General features: G+C 47.5%; 1 protein-coding gene across 17 annotated transcripts in view; it reads right to left on the bottom strand.

The window, feature by feature from the left end:
• EPN1 (epsin 1) overlaps window positions 1-13,163 on the bottom strand; it is a 33,032-nt gene extending 19,869 nt beyond the window's left edge. For 6 of the 17 annotated variants that reach the window (XM_028751691.2, XM_028751694.2, XM_028751696.2 and 3 more), the window contains exons 1-2: window positions 12,390-13,160; window positions 799-1,263 (exon numbers count right to left, since the gene is read on the bottom strand). In XM_028751691.2, the coding sequence (XP_028607524.2) occupies window positions 799-1,026 (228 nt within the window). In that variant the 5' untranslated portion in view covers window positions 1,027-1,263; window positions 12,390-13,160. Of the gene's footprint in view, window positions 1-798; window positions 1,264-10,399; window positions 10,494-12,389 lie in introns of all 17 variants that reach the window. The other 11 variants (XM_028751688.2, XM_028751690.2, XM_028751705.2 and 8 more) reach the window with 7 other exon arrangements.
• Between the last annotated feature and the right edge of the window lie 743 nt (window positions 13,164-13,906).

Raw genomic sequence — 13,906 nt, 5'->3', positions numbered from 1 at the left:
CCCGGGCATTGCTGGCTGAATGGCAACAAACATACAGAAGGTGCCAGGATGAGAAAGGTCATTCAAGTATTACAGGAGAGGGAGAAAAGATTGTGCGTAATTCTTCACAGAAGTAGAGTGGTGGAAGAGGCCCAAAGCACTAGCCAGAGAGGCTTCTAAAAACGAGATCTAACATTTGTCCGATACCAAATCAGAACAAATGTTCCAATAAGTTAACTCCCCAACTGGCAGAGACTCTAGTCCAAGGTCCCTGGAGGGACCGTCTTCTCAGCCTTGTGCCAGCCAAGATCCTTCAGCACTTCTCTTCAAAACTTCCACTTGTCACTCTGCAACCATGAGGCTTGGAGAACCACTGGAAAGTAGCAACGTCGTCAGTTTCACCAGATATAGGAAAGCTCACACCAAGGAGAAGCAAGCACAGGCAAGGCACTGGGGGAGCTCAAGGTTTTATATTTCCTTATGCAATGGAAAAGCAATTGCAAAGTGGTACTCATGACTGCTTCCCTGCAGCTGAGAAAACGTCTCTGTGCCTTTCTGATCTGGCCTTGCTGCCCCATCTGGCAGTAACCCCCCCCCCAATCATGTGGTCCCCTACGGGTCACCAAAACCCAAACCCTGCCCTTGTCTGGGAAAAGGCTGCCTATCGCTGCTTCACCCCAAGTTGCCTGGGCCTGAAATTGAGGCCTCAAACAGGCAAAGGGCATGCGCTACAACTGAGCTATGGCGCCTCCCTTGATTTGGCAGAGCCGCCTTTCACAACCAAGGGAAACCGAATCGACCACCGGCCGAGCTCGTTACCTTATAGACATGACGCCAGTTTTTGCCGTGGTCGTTGAGACGCTTCCAGATCATGCTCATGATTTCGGAGAAGGCCACCACGTTGTAAGTGAGGTCTGCGATTTCAGACATGAGGGAGCTGGACGGGCCCCAAGGGTCGTTGGACGTGGCCTCCCGCACCTTGATCTCCGCCTCAGAGTAGTTGTGCACGATGTTCTTCATCTGGCGGCGCAGCGAGGAGGTCGACATGGCGGCGGCTGTCAGAGTGGGCAGCGGGGAGGGCGGCCTCCCCTTTCCCCAAGCTTCCCGTTGACGGCTTTGAGACGGGCCCGGCTCACGCCAGGAGAGGTGGCCTCCCGGGTCCCGGCTGGCTTCCCGAGGGGCGAGGCCACCGCAGCCGCCCTGGTGCTGCTTGGCTGAGGGTCCCTAGTGTGCCGTGGGCACCCTCCGAAGCCATCCAGGCATGGCAGCCATTCCAAGACGCGCCTGGCAAGAGAAGGAGAGCAACTTTTTAGTCTGTGGTAAGAGAAACGGTCCCCTTCTCCAAGGCTTTGCTGCTTCAATCTGTATCTCTCATTCTGATAACTCAGGGCAGGGTATAGGATTCAGAAGGAGACACCCTCTCCCTCAGACCAAAGGAAGTCCTCTTCTGCCCCTTCCTCTTTTCTAAGAACCCTCCCTGTCTTCCCACATGCTATCAAGCTTATCTGTCTTGAGGGCTAGACACTTTAGAAGCAAACAAAACCAGGAGAGGGGGGGATTCAGAACTTCTGCTGTTCAACAGCCGGGTAAGAATTTCCTGTTCTGAGTTGGAATAAAAAAGTCTCCAGTCCAGCACTTCAAACAGAGGCGAACAACGCCCGCCTCCCCGGGCAGCCTTCCCCAGTCTTGGCTCTCCAGAGTTTGGTGGACTACAACTCCCATCGTTCCCAAGCAGCAACGTCAAGGATGATGGGAGTTGCAGTCTAACAATTTTTGGAGATCCAACCTGTTGGGATGTGGGAGGCTGGCCCAGAGAGTGGAGAAGATGGGGAAAGAAGAATGATGCATGCCATACCCTCCCTCTGATCAAAGGAGCACCAGGCTCCAGGATCAAGATCCACTGTTCAGAAAATTTATTTTACATTTTTATTCCATGCTTCCTCCAAAAAGCTGAGGGTGACTTAAATAATCCCATCCTTTTACCCTTACAACTGTCTTGTAGAATAGGTCAGGCCAACATACAGCAACCAGCCCTAGGCCGCTCCAGTAAGCTATATAATCCAGCAAGGAGTTGAACCTCAGTCCTCCTCCCCTCCCCAATTATTTCATATAACAGGAAAAAACACCCAAATAACTAATAAACCACAACACCCATTGCCAGATAATGTTAGCAATAAGAATATTCCACCAGTCTCGATTTAAATGTATAAATTAACACAGGCAGGCCAAATGAAATTGGTGATTATAAGCCATGCTTTCAAACACAGAAAGGGCAGTGTGTGGTATTCAATCCACTGGGTGATAGATGGTAGATGTTTGTGTGATCGCCCTAGTCTTAAGCCTCGCACTCCAGCAACTACACATACACAATATACACTTTCCTCAAGCTTCCTATCATCACGTACTGGATTCAACAATCTCTCTCCGCACCTGTGGACTAGGCAAAGCTCTCGGGGTCTCTAGGAAGGGACACGCTGCTGGGAGCCGAGAGGAGCAAAGGCTGGAAGATGTGCAACTCGCCGCATTTGTCCCAAACCCATCCGCTGCTTCCTGGAGCCCCTGGCCCCGCCTGACCCCCAAACATTCTTAAATGTCAAAAGGAAGGAAGTCCACATTGCTGAGGAATGAGTCACTGTGGCCAGATTCTGGAAACTTCCACCTTCCACCCCTTTCCGGTTTTTCTCTACGCTGCCTCCAAGCCGTAGAATTCCGAAACAGGCACACTGGAGGCGGCTGAAGAAGATCCAGTGGGAGAGGGAGGGAGCACACACCCTGACCCTAAGAGAACAGGCATCTGAGACCAACCCATCATGGCATGCATGCAACACTCAGCTGAATGAAGCTTAGCTTAGTGGTCTCCTGGCTTAGGAACCAGTGGCTATAAATCATTGCACCAATGTGGCTCCCCATCCACCACTTACTCGTGCTAGTTGGATCAGACTATAGTCTCTAAGATCTCAGTAAAAGGGGACTTTTCAAGGATCCCAAGGGGGGCTTTGTTAAAGATAGCTTACAATTTTGTAAAGAAAAGTTATTAAAGTTGGAAAGAAAGGCCATCATAATTATTTTATTCATCAACCTGTACGGGAAGATGGAATAACCCGTTATATAATAAGCCACCAAAATGACAACATCCAGAGAGCCACATATTCCCCATCCCCGATGTAGAAAGATTTATTCAACATCAACTTTAGCCAAGCACTGATTTCTTAACGGTTAGAAGGAAATCCACTGAGAAAGTATGGTGCAGTGGTTCTGACATTTATTATGCTTATCCTTTGCCCTTTTCTCCAAGGACCTCAGGGCAGTGGGCTCTTTGCCCTCTCACCACAACCCTGTGAGGTAGGTCAGGCTGACAGGTAGTGACTGGTCCCAGCTCACCTACTCAAGTCCACGGATGAGTGAGGATTTGAACTCAAGACTCCCCCAACTCAAGGGTTCAAGCCAGGCACAGCCTACATGATGCCCTCCAGATGTTTCTGGACTAGAATTTCCATTATCCCTGAAGCTGGGAGCCCAACAATGTCTGGTGAGTGCCCTGTTGGCAACCCCTGCTCTAACCACTACTCCACATTGTCTCCTCTTTTATTCAAGACTGAGTTCTGTTGCTTCAACTGTGTGGAAAGGTGGGTTAAAGCTTCCCTGAACAAACCCGATCCACTGCCCCCCCCCCACCTGCGTTCGTCCCAATGACTCTGAACTTGGCCAGAACCCCAACTCCAAATACCCTCTCAAAGAACACATCTTTGGCAAAGGCCCTCCCTCCTTCACACTCCCTACCAAACAGTTTCCAAGGACGGCTACTTTTGCTAAGGGAAATGGGCCGAAAGCCTCTGGTTACGGGCACTTGTTTCCCCGCCATCATTTTTTAAAATCTCCCTTCTGCCCTCCCTTCCTCCTCCTGCATCCCACAGTCTGGCAAGAGGACGGAATGATTACTTGGACTACTAACAAAGCCTCTGGGATAAGAGATTCCACCCCTGCCCGTGTCTCGCATTTGATGAAAACTCTTAAACAATGAAAAACATGGTATTGCAAATCCAAGTGACGTTTGCAGATAACTGGAGAGAGATAAAATAGTTTTCCTTGACGAAAAGAGGAAAATAACTGGTTGGATGTATGGGGGGGTAGTACTCATGAATTCATTGTGGGAGTTTGGATGAAACAGTGCCACTAAATCACTGTATCCTTACTGTAGACAGCAGGGATTACAATCCAATTAGACTCCAGATTTTTCAAGTTAACCAGCAAACTGACTGCAACGATGCTTCCCGCTCGGACAAAGGCATCTGTCTGAGCCCTGCCTCCCTGTCTGTTTTCACTCCAGCCTGACACCATGGAAAACCGCTGCTGCCATCTGGGTTAGATGGACCAGCGGTCTAACTTCATAGGAAAGCATGTGTAGAATCTTGCATCCAACACAGAATGCGGTGACCCACGGAGGTCCGAGAAAGAATGTCAGGGTTTTTATAATTGGCAAGTTGCTAGACCTCATGAATTAAGAGAAAGGCTGCTTCTACGAGTTTGTTATCAGTCGGCTTCTTAGTCCACCTGAAATTCTTTTTGCCTTCTTTCTCTCTGGAGGCGAACCCTGACAGTATTACCAGCGGCCTCTGCCACACCTCAACATAACCCTTTTAATTGTGATCTGCCTTGCAAGCCAATCTAGACTTGAAAGGGGAATAAAGGTAAAGGTACCCCTGCCCGTACGGGCCAGTCTTGACAGACTCTGGGGTTGTGCGCCCATCTCACTCAAGAGGCCGGGAGCCAGCGCTGTCCGCAGACACTTCCGGGTCACGCATGACGAAGCTACTCTGGTGAGCCAGAGCCGCACACAGAAATGCCGTTTACCTTCCCGCTAGTAAGCGGTCCCTATTTATCTACTTGCACCCGGGGGTGCTTTCGAACTGCTAGGTTGGCAGGCGCTGGGACCGAGCAGCAGGAGTGCACCCCGCAGCGGGGATTCGAACCGCCGACCATGCGATCGGCAAGTCCTAGGCGCTGAGGTTTTACCCACAGCGCCACCCGCGTCCCATACTGAAAGGGGAATACATGATGGTAAAATAATGGATGTGCCTATATATCTGAACGCATGCAATGTCTGTGAGAAGTTTCTGTGCCTTGCAATGGATTTTGGGTACAACATTGAGTATGATGCTTGGGTAAAACTGTGGAATGAGAGTATAAAATTTACAGCATGAACCACCTTAAGAGAGAATATAATGAAAATGATGTATCGTTGGTATTTGACACCTGTTAAATTGGCGAGAATGTATAGGATGAGTAGTAAGACATGTTGGAAATGTAAAGATAAAGATGGAGATTTTTACCACATGTGGTGGACATGTGAGAAAACGAAACAGTTTTGGGAACTGATTTATAACGAATTGAAAAAGATATTCAAATACACTTTCCCAAAAAAGCCAGAAGCTTTTTTGCTAGGCTTGATGGGAGAGGAAACAGAAAAAGCAGATCAAAGGTTATTTATTTATTTATGTATGCTATGACTGCTGCCAGAACTTTGTTAGCCCCAAAATGGAAAGTACCAGATTTACCAACAACAGAGGAGTGGCAGACGAAGATGGTGGATTATGCGGAACTAGCAAAACTGACCTGCGAGATCCGAAATCAGGAGGAAACAAAATTCCAAAGAGATTGGAGTAAATTTATGGACTATATAAATAATAACTGTAGAAATCTGAAGTCTCTGGCAGGACTGAAATAAATCTTACGACGTAGACTGACTGGATATAAGAAGAAACTGGGGTAAGGTGACTGAAGCAAGAAAACCTGTTGAAGGGAGGGAGGGAAGTCAATGCTCACCAGAGTGTTGGGAAAGAATGTGGGTAAACGACTGTTGAATATTATTGTAATTTGTTCGTTGGTATTAAATGAAAAACCAATAAAAAGCTTTTTCTTTTCTTTTTTTTAAAAAAAGAGAAATTTCTGTGCTTTGTACTGCTTTAGTCTCTGCTATTATTTGTCTCTCCAGGCTCTTCAGCTGCACATCACTGACCCACATAATTGCTCCTCCCCTAGTGTCGTGCTACTCATTCCAACAGCAAGAAGATAAAAGCCCACCAAGTTTTGTGAGAGCTGTGCTGTGGAAGAAGTAGCTTGTGAACAGCTTTACACAGAGCAAGGACTTTTCCACATGGAAGCTGGGGTAGTTTGTTCTACACACAGAATTTGATTTTCTTTCTGGCAGAACTTATTTCCCTTGCGCTTTGAAGTGCACTAACCAGCCACAGATGTGTGCATTCTGTAACTGCGAGGGGAGAAATCTGTACTGGATGTAGAACCCCATGTCCTCATAATTTTCTTTAAAGTTTCTAGTCCCTAAGGGAGAGATGAAGATATGTGGACAGTGCCTAATAAAAGAAGTGCACGTGGATGGATTTCCTGCTTCGTTCTCAATCTGGCCATTATCAGAAACAGAATGATACAAAACCAGCACAATCACTAAACTGTTGGGTTTGTATGTGAGAAATGCAAGTTATGCCCTAGTTTGGCCATGAAGAAGCTTTAACCCTACCCCACCTCTCTGTGCATCTCAGAGGAAGGGCAGGATACAAATAATGTCACAGAGAAGCATACGCAAGCAAAAAAACCACTACAATTCTCTTGAGACCTACCAAAATTTGCTCCTCAGTGAAGCTTACATCCTCTCTCTAGTTCTGGTGACTGATACACCTGTGTTCTTCAGTAAGAAAAGAGGAGACAGGTCTAGGGGAGGGGAAGAAAGAATGGGGAATGGGATGGAAAACAAACCCTATGAGGAAAGGTGAAAGGAAGTGGGCATATTTTGTCTTGATATCACTCTTCAAGTATGGACGGAGGCAAAGACTTGTTTCTCTGTTGCTTTAGAGGTCCAGACTAGATCTGGTAGGTTTGAGTTACAGGAGGGAAATTTCCGTCAAGCTTTAGCGGACATGGTAAGAGCCGCTTTAATAATAATAATAATAATAATAATAATAATAATAATAATAATAATACCTTTTTCATAACACTCAAAATATAAAAATATCTCTAAGTGGTGTACAGTGGGACCTCGGGTTACGTACCATTCTCCTTACGAATGCTTCGGGTCACGAGCTCCGCTAACCCAGAAGTAGATGATCCTGGTTACAAACTTTGCCCCAGGATGCAAGCGGAAGTCACGCGCCAGCGGCAGCGGGAGGCCCCACTAGCGAAAGCGTGCCTCATGTTAAGAACAGTTTCGGGTTAAGAACGGACCTCTGGAATGAATTAAGTTCGTAACCGGAGGTACCACTGTACAAGAATCAGTAATCGAACTCTTGGATTATCCAGGGCAGACAAAGGAAATACCTCTCTCTGCATACAATGCACACCTAAGTCACAGAGTTCAGTGCCACAACTTGCCCTTAAAAGGGTGTGAGGACAGGCAGAAGGAGGGCAGCTTCATCTAACTGAGCCGTCATTGTCATGACATGTGGGCAAACGCTATTGCCTCCATGACCTGCCTGTGGGCTTCTTGGAAGCATCTTAGTCACTTGGGCCTGATCCCACAGGGATCTTCTTAAGTTACAATAACCTAACCAGTAAAGCAACTAATTCACAACTAAAGAGTGCATTTACACTGTCTGGCAGGGTAGAATTCTTTCCGGAGTTGCTTTTTTCTGTTTCACTTCTCCTTCGCCTACATTGCTCAACTCGCCTGCCTGACCACACTGCTACCCCTGCCCTAGAAATGTAAATGTAGTTAACAATCCAGAAGTGGTCTGCAAGCTGCTTGCATGCCAGGCACCTCTGTCTGTTTAGAGATAACAAGGTGCCCAGAACCAAGTGCTGGTACTAAATTACTAGGCAGAGCAGTTTGTATTTGCTTCTTATTTGTTTAGAGAGTAAATATTCATAAAGTGAGTAAACTGCAGGTTTTAAAAAGTGTGAAAACAGTACACACAATCAACCAGGTGGGCACAAGTGGGTGGTCTCTCAGCAAAACCCACGATGGCGTTCCTGGAGCCATCTCAGAGCCAGCAATAACTTACTGGCCTCTGACATCCAGTCATAGCAACATCATAATATATAGTTACTGGCCACTCCAATCTCTGCCAAATGATGCATGAGATGCCAGGGGTCTTGGTGTTAACCAGGGTTTTTGTTCCTTTGGAGTGAGGCACAGCAGAGACTGCAGTGTCTTTCAGAAATATGGTTTATTTACACATATTTACACTTGGGTTTTGATGGAGGAAGTGCAGAACATTACACCCCAAGAGTGTCTCTCGTTTATCAGGAACCAGGCTGGTAGTGGCGCCCGCCCTGTGGAATGCCCTCCTGTCAGATGTCAAAGAAATAATTATACAACCTTCCACAGACATCTGAAGGCAGCTCTGTTTTGGGAAGCTTTCAATGTCTGATGTGTCGTGTGTTCTTTTATATTCTGTTGGAAGTCACCCAGAGTGGCTGGGGCAACCCAGTCGGGTGGGCAGGATACAAGTAAAAAATTGTTGTTGTAGATGCTCCCCTCACAACTTCAGCAAGCTTGAGTCAAAAGCAGACAGCCTCTCCCGGCCGGCCTCGCATGGAGTTCTCCTCCTGCCCTATCGCCGTTTCAAACCTTGTTTTAAAAATGCCACACTTTTTCCCCTCCAGCCTATGACACCACCCACTGCCCACTAGGAACTCCCCCTCCCAGCTTACATCATGAAATACCGAAATTCTGAACCTGGCGTTTGTTTCTGCTCACCACCCCCTCATGGGAGGAGGAGCTCACACTCCTCTGCTGCCTGGCACAGGGTAACTGTGCCAATTGCCCATTACCTTCCTTTGTACTACATGATGGGTCTTCTCCCAGGTGGTTCCTAGCCAGGAAACTGAGTCAGCCTGCAGTATTACACTGATAAGCTGTCTCGCACCCAGGTGAAGACTTCAAGGATTTAGTTATCTACATTTACTAACTGCAGAAATTATTGTGGGGTAGGGGAGGAATCTGGTATCCAAGTCTTTTAGGGGAATCTGTCCCATCACTCACAACCATATGACCCATGATTTATAATGCTGGAACTCAGAAAAGTATTTATTCGTGTCTCCTCAGACTCAACAGCTGTATTCAGACAATCCTCCAAACTCTTCTCCTGTCTGAAACCCTAGAAAGCTGCTGTCACTCTGCCAATAATGCTGAGCTAAATGAACCGATAGTCTGACTCAGTACAAGGCAACTTCCTCTGTTCCTATCCTGAATCTAGCCACTATCTGACAGTGGGTCACACTGATTTAGTTTCAAAAGATTATACATGTTGGCTTAAAATGCCAAATTTAACCTCTGTGTGTGTTTGTTTGTTTGTTTCCTCCTTTTCTCTTTGACAAGACTCAAGGCAGCTTACAGATAAAAATGAGACCCACTAAAAACATAGAAAAGACAACAATTTAAAAACCAGTAATTTTTTTAAAAAAATAAACAATACAGTGGTACCTCGGGTTAAGTACTTAATTCATTCCGGAGGTCCGTTCTTAACCTGAAACTGTTCTTAACCTGAAGCACCACTTTAGCTAATGGGGCCTCCTGCTGCCGCCGTAGCACAATTTCTGTTCTCACCCTGAAGCAAAGTTCTTAGCCTGAAGCACTATTTCTGGGTTAGCGGAGTCTGTAACCTGAAGCATATGTAACCTGAAGCATATGTAACCTGAGGTCCCACTGTAATGTTATTTTAAAAATATGTTAGTTTTATTTTATTTTTTAAATTGTGGGTTGTTAATTCACCTTGTAAGATCACCTTCCCATTTTGTGTCTAATCAGCTAGTAAGCATACATAGCCAAAATCTCACAGGCCCCAATGAAAGCTGGCAAAAGAAGAACCAAAGCAGAATTGTGGGTCTACGAAAGCAAACAGGAGCAGCCAGATGGTGGAATGCACTCCCAAGAATTCGCCTTGAGAAAGCAACACAAATTTCTAGTGCTCACAGCAGGAGCGAAACATTATTATTAGTTATAAAATTTGTACACTGCCCTTCATCCAAAGATCACAGGGTGGTTCACAACATAAAAAACAAAACAAAAAGAGAACGCAAAATACATAAAAGCAAAACAGTTAGGAGTGACCCTAAAATAGTTCAAAGTCAGACAGCTGGAAGATCAATTCTGGTCTTACAGTTCTGTACCTTTGCCTGTCCCAAGACATGCAACTTTCCCAATGACCATTAAATCTCTTCTGTCTCACCTGTCCAATCCCAAGGCGCCTGCCCTACTTTCATGCCTCCTCTAATTTTAAACAAGGCCTTACCACTGCAAGATATAATAAAAAGAAAGAGGAACTTGGCATATGCACAGAGCACCTTTGCTTTGCTACAAGTACCCACAACAAAACCACAGGGGTGGCTTCTACGCATTAGGCCTGGGGGAGTGAGGCAGAAAGCAGGAACAGGCCACGCTCCAATTTCTCTTCCTCCTACTCCTCACCTTGTAAACTCAAGCACCAGAACAACAGGCTTCGTGGCAAAGCCAGCGCTGATAGGCAAAGGGTCCCACTCCTGCATCCAGGATGAGAACCAAGCTAGAAAGTAAAGAAGTAAAAAAAGAAAGAAAGAAATTCTAGGTGTTTATACAGGCAGAGGAGCTTGCTTGGATGAAAGAGCAAGTGGCCAAAGTATAGCCTCCCCCGCCCCACCCAAAATTGCTTCAGAAGCAAAGATTTCACAAGGAACAAGCGTAAGCTTCCTGTAGCTCTGAAAAGCTGAAAAATCACACAATATTCCCTTTGCTGGAGGCTACCAATCCATCTCCAACAATAGTCAGCCATGTGTCCCAGGACAAGTGTCCCCTGTTGCTCATCCACAGCATCTAGTTAACAAAAGGTTTGTTATCTCTGCCAAGGGAGGTTCCATCATCATTATTGGCCAGCAATCGCTGACAGGTTTTTCAGTGAATGTACGAAGAACTCTAAAGCAGGCTTCCTCAACCTCAGCCCTCCAGATGTTTTTGACCTACAACTCCCATGATCCCTAGCTAGCAGGACCAGTGGTCAGGGATGATGGGAATTGTAGTCTCAAAACATCTGGAGGACCGAGGTTGAGGAAGCCTGCTCTAAAGGATCAAACCACAGGCCTACCTAGCTCAGCATCCTCTCTCTCTCTCTCACCATGGCCACTCGCAGGCTTATGGGAAGCCCAAAGCAGGACACAGGTATCTTTTCACTCTCCTGCTTGCGATCCCCAGCACCTGGCATTCAGAGGCATACAAATCCTGATCCTGAAGCCAGTACAGCCACCCTTTGACAGCTTTATCCTTTCTTCAAGCTGCCTGGCTCATTGGCCACATCTTCTGGAAACAAATGCTGTTGTTTGCATTGTGCAAAAGCAGCGTTGGAAACTCAAATGTATAAGTTTGGTACCAAATGGCACCTTAAACCTCGTATACTCGGACTGTCTATTTGCCGGGGGTTGGACTAGATGACCCTCAGGCTCCCTTCCAATGCTACACTTCTATGACCTCAAGTACCTTGCTTGACTGTAGCTTGCTCTTACAACAATTCACTTGGCCCAGTATACAAGAAAGAGAAACACACAAAGTGGAAATGGAAAAGGTATTAACTATGGACCAAGGCAGAGGTTTTAAACTGTGGTCGCCAACCTGGCCCCCAGAAATCTCCATGTAGTCGCAATTGGATACATCCCACTAGCAAAACGTGCCTGGGATATTTTGAACACTGTGCTAAAGCCACCAAAAAGCAGACCGCCAGCACATTTTGTAATGAACATATAGCAGAAAACAGTATTTCTTTGCTGCTCTCAACCAACTCCCAATCAATTTCTGTCAATTACTTTTCTAGTATTTCAGAGAAAAGAGTATAATTTATCTTTCTTCTCTCTCAACACCATTCATAATTTTCTAACCTCTAACAGGTGCTCCCCCCCCCAAGCAATCCTGGAATTCATTAATATTCTGTATTCTTTTAAAAATGTGCTGGGGGGTGTCATTGGGTTGTTGTTTTTATTTTGATTATATATTTTGTGGTTTTATATTTTGATTTTGTTCTGTGAACCGCCCTGAGACCCCTGGGTATTGGGCAGTATATAAATTCAATAAACAAAGATAAAAATAATAAAGCCCCACTATCAATTTGCTGGAAGTCAGCAGGTGCTAATCCTTCTATTTTAACCGAGAACCACTGAATCAATTCCTTCCCAACAACTTGGCGGCAACATAACTCATCTTGCATTCACGGGGCCGGCCTCACTCCAGAGATGCCAGAGAGCAATCCCTCTCCCACTCACTCTTGCAGGACACACCTGTCCCGTGAGCTGATCTTGGGTGGTTTGAAATGAAAGGGCAGAAATGAAATCTAACAGCCCGGAAAGAGGAAAGGGCATATGGGTTGCTGCCACACAGCCTCCTGGCTGGCCTCCACCACCTCCCAGCCATGTTCGCCTACAGACAAGCAGCCACTCACCTGGGCACAACGATCTCAGTGTCCCTTCTTCCGCAGATCTTCCGGGCAACTTTCTCTTGGTCACACTTTTATGAGCCCCAGGTGAGTAGAGGCTCTAGGCGGGCGAAGGAGTCAGCAGCAGTATCACCCCCAAGAGCCTCAGGGTCCAGAGAAGGTGCTTCCGCCTCCCCACTTCCCCCAGCCAGGGGGCATCGCCAGGGGTCTCCTTTGGAAAACGGGGGGATCTTGACAAGTTGGGGGGTTGCAAGGGCCGCCGGTGGAGGGAGCTTACCAGGCCACCGAGGGGGGAGGGATTCAGGAGTGGGGCTTTCCCGGGCCAAGAGGGGTTTCCAACAGCGATCGTGAGGCGGCGGGCACTTGGATCGGGTAGGGTTCAAAGGTCACGCAGGCAGGAAGGTCAGAGATCACTCCGGGGCCGGCGGGTCAGAGTTCAGAGCAGCTTCCTTGGGCAAAGGCTACCTGGGGTGAGGCGTCACGCTGGATTCCGGGTCAGGCGGGCAGCGGGGACGGAGGGAGCGGGCAGAGGCGACGGCTCCGTCCCTTCGGAGAAACCTCGGCCTGGCCCAGCCTGAGGGAGGACTCCGCCCCGGACTCCCTCGTCTCCCTGGCAATGCCCAGAGATCAAGGGGGAGGGGGACCGCTCTACCCCAGCCCCTCTCTATGGCCCTCGCGGGGGCTCCGGGCCTCTCCCGGCGGACAGGGTAGAAGCGGCAGCAGTGGCGGCGGCGGCGCCGGGAGGACTCTCCGCAAAACGGAAGCGGAAGCTCACCTCCCGCAACTTCCGCCTCCAGCGCTCGCCCACTTCCGCCCGCACCCTTCTTCTGCTACCGCTTCTATGACCGCTACTTCCGGCATCATAGAGATAATTGAGATGGAACTGATGTGAGACCAAGGGTAGTCTATGGGAGGGGTGTCGAGACGCACGGAGGCCGCCGAGATAGGGAAAGTGGGCGTTTCACGCAGCTTTGACTTCCGGTTTTTTTCGCTGGCGGCTTGGCAGAAGCGGGGTGTATCATAGGAAAGTACGCGGGTCTCTCCGGCGCTCCTTCATCCTGGCGTTGCTTTTCGTCTCGCACGTTCACTAGCTCCCCTGAAGTGATCTTTAAAATGGGATAGAGCTTGTGCCGGCATGTCAGTCAGAGATCGACCGTAGATCTTTTGAGAATCGGGAATTGGAAATTGCAATGTGCTGCCTATGCGGAACCAACACACAAGACTAGCCCAGAAGTTTAGACGTAAAAGAGTCCTGCAACACCTATTTATTTCCTTATGTTTATTGTCGCAGCAGGTTTTCATGAATATATATATAATAAATACGCACAAACATTATTTAACACATGAAATAAGATCCCAGTTAGAACGAGCAAGAACCCCCGTCTTGACCGCTGCCTCACTTCTGCCCAGTATGAACTCTAAAATCTAGAATATCTGCATTACTTTGTACGGGCAGCTCTCAGTTTCGTCCCAGGAGTGAATAACGGAAATTAAATCAATGAGCTGATGGCAGGGCACCAGGT

The sequence above is a fragment of the Podarcis muralis genome, chromosome 13, assembly GCF_964188315.1.
Source record: "Podarcis muralis chromosome 13, rPodMur119.hap1.1, whole genome shotgun sequence".
Taxonomy (NCBI): domain Eukaryota; kingdom Metazoa; phylum Chordata; class Lepidosauria; order Squamata; family Lacertidae; genus Podarcis; species Podarcis muralis.
Note: the sequence above shows the minus strand (reverse complement) of the source record. Positions and strands in the feature narration are given on the sequence as shown.